At 44.4% G+C, this 15,263-nt stretch overlaps 1 protein-coding gene across 1 annotated transcript in view; it reads left to right on the top strand.

The window, feature by feature from the left end:
- LAMB4 (laminin subunit beta 4) overlaps positions 1-15,263 on the top strand; it is a 56,731-nt gene that overhangs the window by 28,698 nt on the left and 12,770 nt on the right. Inside the window, 10 exon segments of the mRNA XM_021384608.1 lie at positions 369-489; positions 1,479-1,656; positions 2,906-3,049; positions 3,983-4,214; positions 6,249-6,406; positions 7,216-7,440; positions 9,161-9,381; positions 10,371-10,467; positions 11,594-11,969; positions 12,433-12,593. Of these exon segments, the coding sequence (XP_021240283.1) occupies positions 369-489; positions 1,479-1,656; positions 2,906-3,049; positions 3,983-4,214; positions 6,249-6,406; positions 7,216-7,440; positions 9,161-9,381; positions 10,371-10,467; positions 11,594-11,969; positions 12,433-12,593 (1,913 nt within the window).

The raw sequence follows: 15,263 nt of genomic DNA, 5'->3' as shown, positions 1-15,263 counted from the left end.
GCAAACACATGTGTGGTGTTTCCTGCTGCTGCCGCACAACAACACCCTGCAGCCTGTGGGAGTGCAGGAAGAAGCAGATGCCCCCTCCCAGCCTGACAATGTTTCACCACAGCCAGGAGAGCAGCCTTAGGCCCTGATTCCTTTGGTGGAGATCCAGCTGAAGCTATTTCAGTATAGGAAGGAAATATTGACCTAAAGACATTGTCCCAGCCTATTTTCAAAACCAGCTTTTCAGTTTGCACCTATGTAAATAATGGAGAGTAGGTGAGAGGGCGGGGAGAGCTTGCAGCACCCTACAGCTTGCCCTGTCCTGCTCTGGGAGAGCCCCTGCCTGCTGGCTGTGACAGTGCTGTGTTTCTGCTAACCAGGATTGCACTGCTGCAGACCCCAGTCTGCCTGGAGCCAGGAACCCAGTACTCTGTGGATGTCTATTTTTCTCATCCTTCTGCCTCTGACCCAAAAACTAAAGCGTTCATCTTGATCGACTCTGTGAGTAATGCTGTCACAAATCCCACAAGGTTGTATTTGTACCACTTTGAAATGGTTTTTGTTTGGTTGCTTTTTGTTTGTTTTGTTAAACAGACTTACTCAAACATTTCAAAATCATGTATAAGGTGTTTTATCAGAAATTCAGGGAAGTATGCTTTTGTTTACCTCCACTGGTACTGGCTTCCTATGTTTATATATGGAATGATGGCATTATGTCATTTAACATTTTTATGGAGCAACACTGTAGCAGCTCATCAAGTTTTAAGTGTTGCATGTGTTAATAGCCAGTGTATGCACCTCTGTTGGTTGCTCATTCGTTACAAGCATGCTCCACAGATGCCAACAAGATGCTGTGGTTAGGGACACATTCTTCAGTTCTTCATTCACCTAGAGGTTTTGAAAATCCTCGTGATACATATGAATCCAATTAAAAAAGCATGGATGTATTTAGAGATGGGCCCTCACATCGGAAAAATAAAATTAGTTCCGTGTATTCCTGGGAATTGTGTGCAGACATTTCCCAAGTTTCCAGCAAGGCAGAAAGTGGACGTTGGTTTTGGGCCCTTCTCTTGAGAAAAATATTTAAATATTCATTCCTCTAATTATTTCCATAGAACTGGACCTGGCAAAGGCTGGCCATACTTGGACATAGAGCCTGCAGCTGATTTTTTTTTTTCCTGTTGCAGCAGTGCAAGTAAAATTTTTGGTCGGATGCTGCTTTTGGAGTTGTAAACATGGCACCTCTTAGCAGCAACAACATTTCTGAGCTTGTATCCGACGTCTTACTATAATCTGTCTTTTTTGTACACAGTCTTATTTGAAGAACTTGGGGAATGTCTAGACCTTCAGAATAAATGTGAATTTAAGTTTAGAAATGCAGTGCTCTAGGCCTCTGTCCTTTCCATGCACAGCACCGTCAGAGGATGTGGGAAATTCTGGTTTTCAGCATATCTAAGCAAAAATATTTTCCTTTCCTCTTGATGCCAAAGCTTGGACTTATTCCCAGAATCAGCTCCCTGGAGAACTTATGCAGCAAAAAGGATTTAGATGACTACCAAAAGTATCACTGTGTCGAAATTGCATCGGAAGTCGGACCTCATGTGCTGCCCGAGGTGTGCGCCCGGCTGATAGCCAGCATGTCAGCCCGCCTTCACCGCGGCGCCGTCGGTAAGGCCTGCATGTGGGCAGCTGCCTGGGCACTGCTGTTTTCCCTTGAGTTTGTTGGACATTTGGCTGAGAGCTCTGAGGTGGTGTACTCTAATGAAGCCAATACGGGCAAGCAGGGTACATCCTATCCAACCCTAAGCATGCTGCAAATATCTTCATGTGGCATGGTGGATGAAAAGCCCAAGGCCCTTGAAGCCCACCTTGTGATGGAGCAATGGTTGTATGCTTTCTGAAGAGTGTTACAACCAGATTCACCAAATGGCCAAAGCAGCAAGTTTGATTATTTTTGGCTGGCAGAAAATGACAGAAGATTTTAAGCCCCGTCCCCAGATGCTGCAAGCCAGGTGGATGCTTGGTAGGGCTCCAGGCACAGCAGCACACAGGCTGATTTGCTGCAAGATATTCAGGAAGAAAACCTCAGTGGTATTTCAGTGTGAGGGCTATAGCAGGTGGGGTTTGAACCTTTGGGCAATGTCCTGAACCACTTAAGTTTGGGCTGTACTGACTCCCCTGTAAATCTGATCCCAGTGATGGGATTCTCACTTTGGCTTTCTAGCACTGGCATCTGAGTGTCCTGGTCAAATATTCCCTGAGAGTTAGAGCAGCTTCATTCAGCAAGAGAGTTCGAGGTGTTCAGAAAGCAGCAAGAGGGACAGGCTAAGCATCAAACAGTCATAGAATTGTTTGAGTTGGAAGAGACCTTCAAAGGCCATCTAGTCCAGCTCCCCTGCAATGAACAGGGACACCTACAGCTAGATCAGGTGCTCAGAGCCGCGTCCAGCCTGACCTTGAATGTCTCCAAGGATGGGCTTCCACCACCTCTCTTGGCAACCTGTGCCAGTGCCTCAGTACCCTTCTTGTAAAAAATGTCATCCTTCAATCTAGTCTAAAAGCATTGCTTGCCCATCATGTCCAGTGCCACAGCAGGATGCAGGTTTATATCAAACACTTTTAGACTTCAGGGTATCTCTGTGTGGATCTACATTTCTCTACACCCCTTTCTGACCTGTCCCAAATACAGGCAGAGGCAGTGCTCTGAGCATGGTGTTTCAACACCAAGACTTGTGCTGGTGGTGCATTATTGCTGTAGCAACAAATAACCCAAGTCTCTTGGTGGCTGGCAAACCTCCAATGAGTGGTAGTCAGGATCTTCCCTTCCTTTCAAGTGCAAAATCTGCAAGTTTTTTACAACTGTCACACTCTTTTGGTTTTAAACCAAACCTGACTTGATTTTCTTTCCTGTTGGCAGCGTGCAATTGCAATCCCCAGGGCTCACTGAATGCCAGCTGCAGCAGATTGGGCGGCCAGTGCCATTGCAAAGCCAATGTCGTGGGGCGCTGCTGTGACACATGCTCTGCAGGCAGCTACGGCTTTGGGTTCCACGGCTGCTACCGTGAGTACTCAGCACCCAGTATCAACACCACTACCTTCATCCATACTGCAACCAGTACTAGTGTCAGTATTTGGTGCTCTGTGCACACCGCAACTTTGTAGGACTTTGAAGCCACTATTGTTTATAGAATCATAGAATCATAAAGGTTGGAAAGGACCTCTAAGATCATCTAGTCCAACTGTCAGCCCATCCCCACTATGCCCACTAACCCACACCCCACAGTGCCATATCTCCACATTTCTTGAACACTTCCATGGATGGTGACTTCATCACCTCCCTGGGCAGCCTGTTCCAATGCCTCACCACTCCTTCTGAGGAGAAACTGTTCCTAATATCCAACCTGAAGCCCCCAGCACAACTCAAGGCCATTCCTTCTTGTCCTGTTGCAGTTAGCTGGGAGCATAGGCAGACCCCCACCTCACCACAACCTCCTTTCAGGCAGCTGTAGAGAGTAATAAGATCTCCCCTGAGCCTCTGCTTCTCCAGGCTGAATAATCCCAGTTTCCTCAGCTGCTCCCCATCAGACCTGAGCTCCAGACCCTTCACAGTTCCATTGTCCTTCTCTGGACATGCTCCAGGGCCTCTATGTCTTGTAGTGAGGGGCCCAAAACTGAGCACAGCACTTGAAGTGTGGCCTCACCAGAGCTGAGTACAGAGGGATGACCACCTCCCTGCTCCTGCTGGCTGCACTATTTCTGATATAAGCCAGGATGCTTTTGGCCCTCTTGGCCACCTGGGCACACTGCTGGCTAAAGTTCAGCCAGCTGTCAACTAACCTCCCTAGATCCTTTTCCTCATGAAGCAATACAAAAACTATTTCCATATTTAACAACTTTGCCATTCCCACTTCTTGCCCTACCTTCAAGTAGTGTTGGTGGTGGCTGGGTGATGGGGACGTGCTGAAGGTAAAGCTTTACTTTTGATGTTTTCTAGCATGTGAGTGCCACCCGCAGGGCTCAGTGAGCTCGCTGTGCGACCAGGTGACGGGGCAGTGCGCCTGCCTCCGGGATGTTGACGGTCGGCGCTGCAGCCAATGCCTGCCTGGGTATTTTGGGTTTCCCCACTGCCGCCCTTGCCCATGTCATGGCTTTGCAGAGCTTTGTGACCCGGTGACTGGCGAGTGCCTGAACTGCAGCAGGTTTACAGCTGGAAGCCACTGTGAAAGGTGAGGGGATGGGCAGCACTGCACAGCTCACATGAAAACCAGCTCTCTGGAATACGTGCTTTGCTGGGGCCTCACCTACATTCCCGCAATGCATCCATGTTCTTAACTGGAATCATAGCTAAAACCAGGGTCAAACCAGGTCTCACTCCTAAATGGCAAGTACCCATTCTTGGGTAACTGCGAGGGGGAAGGTTTGTCTTCAGGGATGGGCAGTGGCACAGCACGCACACAACATTGCAGTGGGCTCCCCATAAGATGGCATTTGAGACATGGGTGCTCTATGTGATGGGCTTCTGGGCCTGTGCAAGGTACTGGACCTGCAATACAAGGTCTACTCTAGCTTTTAAATTGCCAAGAGGCTAAACTAGAGCTGAACATTCAATTTAACACCTGCAGTTATCTCCAAGGATCTTAAATAAACATGCCCTGTTTGCTGATTCATATCATTTCTGTATGACCAGCAAATGACTTTTCCCACATGTTTCCATTCCCACTGCAAACAATGCTCCTTTTTCATTCTATGCTCTGGTAGAGGCATAGAATTCAGCATGGACATCAGAACTGAATTCGTTGGTCGCTTAGTTCGATTTGGCTGGATTGTGCCTTGACATTCCATGTTAAGAGGATTTCCCCATGAAACCCATTGAGCTTTTCTTGCAGTGTGTTTGGACAATAAGACCTTTAGCTATTGTGCATGTAGGTAGCAAGTGGATTAAAAATGGGAGACTGAAACACTTGTTGCCCTGTGCCTCCACAGGATATCTATACCCCAGAGTGAGGATCAGGGAGCCAAGACTTTTTGCCTGGCTTGTATAAATATACAGAATTGTGTTCCCATTTGTCATAGTAAAGCAGATTAAAGAAGCTGCCATGTTGCCTGTCTGTCTGGGTAATGGCACAGCCACCACAGCCTCGGAGGAGCCATCAGGCACCCCTGGTTTGCAGAACGTGGCAGACAGAGCATGGATGATTTCAATATATATGCCATGCTTGAAATATACTTTTTCACCCATGCTGAGACTTTCTGGTGTCACAATGACTACTTTATATGTGCATGTATGGCAGTAAATGAATATAAGTGGTGAGAAATTAATACATACTGTAAAAGATGGATATGCAGAATTTTTACATGGCAGCTTTTAGCAGTCTGCAGAGCATGTGTGATATATATACAGATTGGCATGTTTATTACCACTTAGTTTAAAATTATGCAGGTTTATCTGAAAGTGATGCCTCCTATTTATCTCCATGGTAACAACAACAGATTCAAAAGAGCACAATAACACTATTTGATAGAGCAAATTCTCAGCTACAAAACACTATTTTTCAACATTGTCATCACCATTACCCATGCATTTTCACCACCAGTGAACAAGAGCCTGCATGCCACATGCATAACAATCCAGTGAAGGTGAGCCACTGTCACCATTGTCACTGCTGAAACACACCACCCACCGCCTCACTGTGCTCTGCTCACATCCACTGGTTGGTCTCCACAAATATTCAGCAAATGTCGATGAATGTCAATGGGTGAAATTTTTTCTGCATGGAGGAATTCAGTTCCACACCTTTGCTTCAGACGTACTTCCATCTCAGAGGCCATTTTGTCAGACTGCCCCTCTGCTGCCATCTGTCACATGGCAACAACATGTAATGGAATAGTGGTGGGAAGGTTCAACAACTACTATCATACCACCAACAACCGCCTCTGATGTCATGGGCCAACATAATAAAATAGCAGGCATTACTTTCAGAGCAGCCCTCATATTTCAGAGTGAATTTTCCTTGAAAGGAAAACATGTGTGGTTTTTTGTTTGTTTGTTTTTCTTTTTTTCTCTGGACTTTGGGAATGCAGATCTAATTTTCAATCTTAAAATATGTTTGAAGCTGGATACATCTGTGGCAACTAATGGGAGATAGCATTACAATACCCTCGAATCCTAAATTAATTATAGATACATATAAATCAATTCACATGCAAGGACTGAAAGGAGCGTTTGACATTTCCTGCTGCATTTTTGACTGCTTCAACAGGTGCATCGATGGCTATTATGGAAACCCTTCCAACACAGAACCCTGTCGCCCATGCATGTGCCCAGGGACACCTACCAGCAAGAGGTTTTTTGCACATTCCTGTTACCAGGACTCCCAGACTTCACAAATAGTCTGCAATTGTCTTGAGGGATATTCAGGTAAGGAGCAAGATAAAGACATGCTTTGACATCATGCCCAAAAGTGACTGTGTCTCTGTTGGAGCGGCCACTGCGGAGAGGAGCATTCTCGGCTGTCCCAAATGCAGCTGTTTTTGCAGCAAACGGATGCCTCATTTCCAAAGATCCCATTGGCTTAGCTTGAATTTCCACAGGGAAAATTTGAAGCAATTTTTCTTCCTGTTTGTTACGAACATCTCCAGTGATGTTCCAAACAAAAACCTTTTTTTAGGCCAGGTTCCTTTATAAGTCAAGAGCAGCTTTGCCTGAGGAAATGCTGCCAGGCCAAAATGATTCCTGTTGGTACTTGCCCAGGGGACTGCTGCCCTCGCAGACCTCTGATATCCTCAGTTCTGAACTTTCTTCTTCTTTCTCCATCCTGGTGTAGTCTCTTGGTCACCTCTCTGGAACCAGACGCACCCTCCTGGAGACTGGGGAAGGCTCTGGTCCTGGGGATGGTGATGAAGGAGCAGAGACTTTGGGCAAGGGCGAATCACTGGACAAGGTCCCAGTGACACCAGCTTGCCCCTTGCAGTGAGGAGGGTGTATTTCCATCAGATTGCAGTATGAGAGATATAATTTTAACTGGTCATAGGATTATTATAGGGCACCAGTCTCAAACAGAGATTTTCTGTTGATTGAGCAGAAAATGTTTGATCTCAAACAGTACTTTCCATTGGAACTGTGCATTTGGATAGAGAGTCTGAGCCTTTTAGCAGTATAATTAGAAATTGCATGATCCACTTGAATTCTCATTTGGCAGCACATGTTTGTACCTTCCTGTCTGACAGGCAGCCGGTGTGATGAATGTCCTAGCGGGTTCTACAAAAACTCAGGAAGCCCTGGGGAAGAATGTGCACCATGTCCCTGCAACAACAACATTGATCTGACAGACCCAGAGTCCTGTAACAGGGTCACCGGGGAATGCATCAAGTGTTTGCACAACACCCATGGAGCAAACTGCCAGTTCTGCAAACCCGGGTATTTTGGCTCAGCCCTCGACCAGGACTGCCAAAGTAAGTGGGCAACAGCACTGCAACTGCACATTGCCAGCGAGAGAAGTTATGAAGGAATTAGGCTATAGGCAGAGGTTAGCCCTTAGGGGAACAGCAAAACTAAAGTGGACCAAATATAAAAGCACTGAAGAAATTCCTTCCCAGTAACCGAAATAACTGTTAAGAAGGCACCTGTTAAGTTCTATGTTTTTCACGCAGGTCTCCCTAAATCTTGTACTGAATATCACCCCTAGGAAATGCTCACCTGAACTGAAATCACTATTCTCTGTTGAAAAATCAATGTGCGTTCATCCCAATCAGGAAGAAATTAAAATTAAAGAAATCAAAGATAATTGTTTATCCATGTTGCAGGCTGATGCCAGCTAAGCAATGCTCAGTTAACCAGATGATCCCCTGCTGAGCTCCCTGCCTTGCCAGTTGTTTTAATGATATGGCTAGAAAGAGACTGCTCAGGCGATTTAATAGACCTCATGAGAGCACTGCTAATAACAGCATTTTGAGCAGAAAGGAAGGAGTACAAGAAAATGCAGAGCATAAGTTTCCTCCCGGAGTTTATCAAAACTCATTTTCAGAAATGTTGTTAATTGAAAGTCTAATTTGTACAGTCCAGAAAACATAACTATTTTCAAGAAGTCCTTTCTCTGGGAATCTCTGAAATAGAGTTCAAGCCCACACCTCATTCATCTTTGGAAGATGTCAGCTAGAAATAATTCAGCAAGAACTGTTGGCTCCTTGTGAGGAAGGCTTCTTATCTTACTTGGCTTAAACCTTTACTGGGGTTTCCCACGCTGGATGGTGCCTACTGTAAATCAGCGTCTCCTTATCCAACATACTCAACATTTCATGCTAATAAGATTCAAAATTCACTACAACTTCAGTTCTTTGTCCCCATTTTAGAAGTATTAAAAGCTCCCAGTAAGTTTGTTCAAAGCTGTAGATAAACCACAATAGAAAGAGGAGAACTTGGGAATAGTCCCGAGTGGATAAAACATAGGATATAAGACAACAGTATAGTATGTGTTTGCAGCCTGGAAAGCCAATCGTATCCTCAGCTCCACCAAAAGAAGTGTAGCTGGTAGGTTGAGAGAGGTGATTCTTTCCCTCTACTCTGCTCTCATGAGGCCCCACCTCCACTACTGCATCCAGGCCTGGGGCCCCCAGCACAGGAGGGATGCGGAGCTGTTGGAGTGGGTGCAGAGGAGGCCACAAAGATTCTCAGAGGGCTACAGCACCTCTCCTGTGAAGACAGGCTGAGGGAGCAGGCTTTGTTCAGCCTGAAGAAGAGAAGGTTCTGAGGAGACCTTACTGGAGACTTCCAGTACTTAAAAAGAGGTTATAAGAAAGATGGAGAAAGACTTTTTACCTGAGCCTGTAGTAACAGGACAAGGGGCAGTGGTTTTAAACTGAAAAACGGCAAATTTAGATTAGATATAAAGAAGAAAAATTTCACGATGAGGATGGTGATATACTAGAACAGATTGCCCAAAGAAGCTGTGGATCCTTAGAAGTGTTGAAGACCATATTGGATGGGGGTTTTAGCAGCCTAATCTACTGGAATGTGTTCCTGCCAATGGCAAGGGATTGGACTAGGTGGTCACTGGAGATCCCTTCCAACCCAAACCATTCCGTAAGCCTACAGCCTGTGCTTCCCATACCATTCTGGTTGTCCATCAGCCATTTGTATCAGCATCTGCTGTAGCCGTTGTCCTTCTCTTTCCAGTCTGCACGTGCAATCCTGCAGGTGTCCTCCCTGCCACATGCCCTGGGGGGGACACAGCCTGCCTGTGTGACTCAGCCACTGGAGCTTGCCTGTGTCAGCCCAACGTGGTTGGTACAACATGTGACAAATGTGCGCCGGGCTACTGGGACCTGGCTGGTGGAAAAGGATGTCAGCTCTGTGACTGCGACCCGAAAAATACCCAAAGTAACCAGTGTGACCAGGCAAGGAAATTACTCTGCTCCCTGGGAACTGGGAGGGTAATGTTTTGGCATGGCACGGTTGGGACCTTCTCATATGAGGATGGATTTTTGTAATGGTCCCCAGAAACAACAAGTCTTTGGAAATTTGCAGTTGGTGTAATCTGGCTGGGAGCCATTATATCAAATATGCTGTTCTGATACTGTGGCTTTACTTGCAAGCAATTACTCTTTGCCTGTGTGTTTCCTTTTAAAGTGGATCATAGAAATACGTGAGAAAATTACACAAGGAAAAAACTGCCCCATAAGCGTACATAGAGGGAAGGAGGAAATCCAGGCTTGGACCTAAGAGTCTTGCATGTGTTTGTTTTTTTAAGGGTTTCTTTTCAAAAGGAGCAGTGGCCATTGTTAGTCATGCAATATCAATCAGGTTACTGCAGTATCTTTTCCTAGAAAATGTAGCCCTTAACGTAGAAGAACTACTACTGCTTTTCTGAGTTGTACCAGTTATCAGAGATGTAATTCCCTGCAGTTTAATTTCAGTGCTGAATTCCAAAACAAATTTTTCTAGGGCAATGTGCATAATGTACCCTGGAGGTTTTCTGTTGCAGCAAATATATCACATAGTTAAAAGCTGAAATGTTAAGATGAGTACTTTGTTCCAGCAAAAATAAACCATTAATCTTTTCCACAAAGAAGAAAAAATCCTCTCTCAGATAATAGTCAGAGGATGAGTTCTCAAAGACCATCTGTAGACTGGACCATACAAAACCTCTCATATAAATAAAGAAAAGCCAGCTCTCAAAGTCGTTTTTTTTTTTTAATGGCCTTCAGTAGGAAGATGCTAAAGGAAGTTTATAACGTTAAACCATGCTCAAAGAATGCAGAAGCAGTATCACTACAGTCCCCATGCAGCTGTATAACAAAAGTCACAGAGCAAAAAAGAAACGCAGAAAATAATGTATATGCAGTCATACTACATGGGCGGTTGTTAAATCTTGAACTGTTTACAGCTTACAGGCCAATGTCTATGTAAGATAGGCTACAGTGGGAAACGTTGTGACGAATGTGAGGAAAACTACTTTGGCAATCCTCAGAAGCATTGCATTTGTAAGTATTATTACTGGGTTAGAAACTGCCTCAAAATAAATGTTTGGCCTTTATTCATAGATGAGACAGAACTTCTGTCCAGAGAAACAGATATATTAGAGTGTATGAAATGATAAAGTTGTTTATATTGTTTATCAGTGTTGTTCCCTCTGCAGTTTTGGTTGAACCATGGAATCAAGAGCTGAAGAAGAGCCATTAGATAAGCCATCCCCTTCACTCTGACTTGAACACTGGCTTCCCTCTCTGTTATTTAGAAATGGGCTTTGCTAGCTGAAGGCAGCAGAATCAGCATTTAGTTCAGCTCTCAGCACACAACTCCCCAGCCCAGGGAGAAGCAGGATGAGATATCGGAAGGGATTTATCTCACCCGACATTAGCTGTTTCAAAGCCTGGTCTGACCTGGTCTGAGCTCCTCTGATCAGTGGTGAATTTTCCAGCCAGTGCAGGTAGATCAGTGCCTCCAAACAGTGTTTTTTGTCCAGCTTTTGCTGTTCAGATTGGATATTAGGAGAGTGTTCTTCGTTGAGAGAGTGAAACAGGCTCCTGCAGGCAGTGGTCACAGCCCCAAGCTGCCAGAGTTCAAGGAGTGTTTGGACAATCCTCTCAGACATAGGGTTTGAATTTCAGGTGGGGCTGTGTTGGACTTGATGATCCTTGTGTGTCCCTTCCAACTCAGAATATTCTATGATTCTGTGAGTACCGATTTAGGTTGATTTTTAGGTGCACCTGCTTTGCATTGCCAGTGAAGGAGCCCAGATGACTGACGCACAATATACCGTGGCCTTTGGGTGGCTGAAGTTAGCTTAGCATCTGTTTTTCCCTTCAGTGTAAAAGCACAGGGAAGCAATGCTAGAAGAGCAGAGTTGTGCACAGTGGGGGAATGCTCCAACTTGTTCCAAGCAGAAAGCTCTAGTAGAAATCCATCAAGAAAAATAAACCCTATATATCACTGTCCTGCCCAGCAAGGTAATGTTGTCCTTTTGCAGATCCAGCCCAGCAGGCTCAAACAGCAGCACAGAGAATCAGTTTCTATTTATTGTGTTAAAAGACATGATTGTGCCTTCTGTATGCCTTACTCCCGCAGAGAAGGAACAATTGCATATAACTCGCTGTCCCTTTCTTGCAGCATGCAACTGTAACCCAGAGGGAACCAGCTGGCCCCGGTGTGACAAAGCCACCGGTGCGTGTAATTGCCGTGCTGGTGTCACTGGGCGGTTCTGTGACCAGTGTGGCCGTGGCTTCGAGAAAGACTTTCCCTCTTGCCATCAGTGTCACCTTTGTTTTGATGAGTGGGACACTGAAATTACTGCCCTCGCCCAGACTGTTCAAGGGTTAATGAGGTTTGCTGCAAGCCTAGAAGATAAAGGAGGACGGACGCCCAGCTGTGACATGCGATTCAAAGCCTTTGAAGATGCCATTTCTGAAATTGAAAGAATTTTGAAACATCCTGTTTTTTCACTGGAGGCGCTCTCAAGCATCAAGGATTTTCATGGCTACGTTCAGTAAGGGCTCCGCTGCCCCGCTAAAATCCCTTGGCTGACAAAGAAATCTTCCCCCAGGTTTCACCAGCCATGCCCTACTCTTCAAATCCTGTTTCTGACCAGAAAAAGAGATGCTGGAGTGCTAATCTACTGCTTCCAGTAGATCCATGAACAAAATAACCTATATATATATATATGTCCCTGTTTATTGCAGGGAAATTGGACTAAATGACCTTTAAAGGCCCCTTCCGACTCTAAGGATTCTATGATTCTATTCTTTGATTATTTCACACACTGCCCCCCAAGGCATATAAGTAAATGTTGGAATTTTCCTGTTCCTAAGAGTTTCCTAAATAAGCCATTACAAGTAAATGTTTCTGCTCATTTAGAAACTTATCTCTTATCCTCTAAAATATTGTGTACCCTAGTTCTGGTTTAAGAACAGTTCAGTCTGACTTCTGCATAACTGTCATTTCCCTTGTAGACAAAAAATTGCACAAATGGGTCCAATTCGTGGTATGCCACATGAGTTTCCTGACCTCACTGAGAACATTGAAGACATTGGTGAAGAAGCCGATCGTGTCTATGATCTTCTACAACAGAAATTAGATCTGCATCGCACGTTTCATTACTTGAGCCTCAAAGGTAAGGCAGCCAGTACTGAAACAGGTGAACATATGCCATGAAATTTCAGAATGTTTTTCTCACCATTGAGCCATACAACGTTTCAAAGATGCTTAGATTTTAGTTCCATGTGGTACTTCAAAAATCCAAATACTAAAAGCTTTATTATAGTAACTTCTCAAACTCTCTTTTGTTTTAAAACACTTTGATTTATAGCATCCTAAATTTCACATGCCATGATCATGTCAGTCAAAAATCTCAAGAGCACTGATTTTTCCATCAGGATTTAAAGGCTACCCAGTTTTACTTTACAGACTCACTGATCATACAGTAGAAGAGCAAAGGATATTTTCCCTGTTTCTGACTCCTATTGCTCTTAGCAATACTTAAAAAAATGTTGTACAGCAATGGTTTGTTTAATTAAAGAAGACAGTCATGGAACAACTTCTCAGTGTTCTCATGGGAAAATACATGACTTTATGAGGTAAGGAACTGGCTCTCCATCATCACAAAATGTGAAAACATAACTGAGTTCCTTGGCATTTTTTAAATAATTACACTGTCTGTGCTTGAGCTAAGAATAGTCTCCATCAGCTGCTAATGGCAGTAATAACAATGTCACAGGCTTCATGAATTCTGGAGAAAGACGGGAATGTATGATTCAGGGATCTTGATCGGATACTAACTAGATCTACAACAGCAGGAGACTGTCAGCAGAATACACTCCACCATGTGATGAGAGAGGTGGCTGCTAAGGCACGAACCCCTAGAAGTTACAGTGAGCACAGAAGATAGAATTTAATGGCAGTGCAACCCCACTTCAAATTCTTTCATGTTTTGTACAAGCAAGAAAAAGATTGGACTAAACAAGACTGAAAAAAATGAAGGAAAGATCAATGGTATATAAAGCCAGCCAGTGGAAAGGAACAGGGAAAAGAGGGATTAATTAGGATTTAGGGTTTCTTTGCACTGTTATACTTGGCAGTGCCTGGGGGACCTGTCTTTGGCTGAGGTCCTGCACACAGTCAGCACAGCCATAGCAGGCACCACGTCCTAACTCAACCAGGTCTTGTGCTGACTCTGAGAAGGCAGGAAGGCAAAGAAACAATAAATCCCAGTGATGTCAGTAGATGTGCAGCTGAAGCATCTGCAGTGCTCTCTGGTCACTTTCCAAGGCTGTTCCATCTTTTGGCCTCTGGGGGCAGATAAACAGCCCTATAAAAAGCACACGGGGGTGTGGGGAGGCGAAGACCTAGAATTTAAGCTGAATTGTTGGTCAGGGCCACAAATATTCATTGGTCCTGCTACCAAGCATCTAGCAGCACAGAAATAACATTTCCCTCAAGAAAGCCAGTTTCCCTGGTGCCTGGGAGAAAGCCTGGCTCCCTCATCCCTTTGTCATTTCAGGACCAGCAGCACATCCTAGCTATGGCCCTGTCTGCTTTTTCTCCTGCTTTTTTGTTGGCCCAAGTAAGTGGGGCAAAGCAGGATGAAGGATATGACAGGTATTCTATTTGGAGGACATTTGACACTTGTGCCCCAGGCACACGTGGGGAAATGGGCTCCTACCTACCTCTCTTTGTAGAAGTTCAAGTGAAATGAGAGTTCAGGACTCTTCTTGAACTGCCTCACACGCATATACTCAGCTGCCTGAGTTGGAAATGTCAATAGTTAATCATGAATTGAAGTCCCTGAAAAAAAAAAAGACGTGCCCTTAAAAGAATGCTTGCAGTTTATGAAATCTCATTAAATTACCTCTTTGCAGCCTTGTCCCCTGGCTTTGCAGCCACTGTGGCATTGTAATGTGGTGAGCCTAGATTCCTGAGTGCTAAATCAAGTCTGTGCTAAGAAACTGTGTTTAACATAAAGGAACTTGGAAGCCCTACAGCTCTGTCACAAACCAAGCGTGAAAAATGTGTGTGGGCCACTTAATGAAGAGTTGAACCACTGTAAAATATTTCTGCAATGGAATTATTGAAAACAAACAAACAACAACAACAAAAAAACAGCCTCTTACTTAGATAGGGACTTACAACAGCCCCTTGCCTGGTACTTTGTGTTAGAATCTAACTTCAAACTGTACAGTGTTTCCAAGAGTTACAAGATAAAACAAACAGCTGTGGTTCCACCCAACTAAACATCATTCTGCTTCAGCCAAAGCAAGACCAAGAGCTTTAGGGCCTGGTAAAAAGCAGGCAGGACTTGACAGGAGTCTTCTCATTGACTTCAATCAGTAACTGAGTTGTTACCAGCCCAGTGGGATGTTAATCAATGACCTTTAATGCTTTTTCACTGAGAAAACATCAGTTCTGGCTCATTGCGCATACTTCTGCCTGATGACTTGGGGAAAACGTTGGGTTCCCTGGAGATCTGGAAGCCTTGACAGCAGCAACTTTAAATTGTGTGTTTTGCAAAAGGCCTGACTCCTTTCTTTAGGCTATTTAACTGGGGAAAAAAAAAAAAAAAAAAAGTAATATTCTCCACAGTTTTGAGTCTCTACTTGAGGAAAAGCTTACAGTACACAAACAAGAAAGCATTTGTTGCCTGGTCTTCAGGCTTATCATGGAAATGCTTTTTTTTTTCAGTACATCAACTCTGAAAAAGTATTCCTCCAGAGCCAAAGAAAAGTCATACATTTCCATCTGTAATCTAAACGTTGCCCTGGAAGATTTTAACTTTTGGGTACTATGC

This window comes from Numida meleagris, chromosome 1, assembly GCF_002078875.1.
Source record: "Numida meleagris isolate 19003 breed g44 Domestic line chromosome 1, NumMel1.0, whole genome shotgun sequence".
Classification (NCBI taxonomy): domain Eukaryota; kingdom Metazoa; phylum Chordata; class Aves; order Galliformes; family Numididae; genus Numida; species Numida meleagris.
The sequence above is the reverse complement of the archived record's forward strand: the minus strand, read 5'-3'. Positions and strand labels throughout refer to the sequence as shown.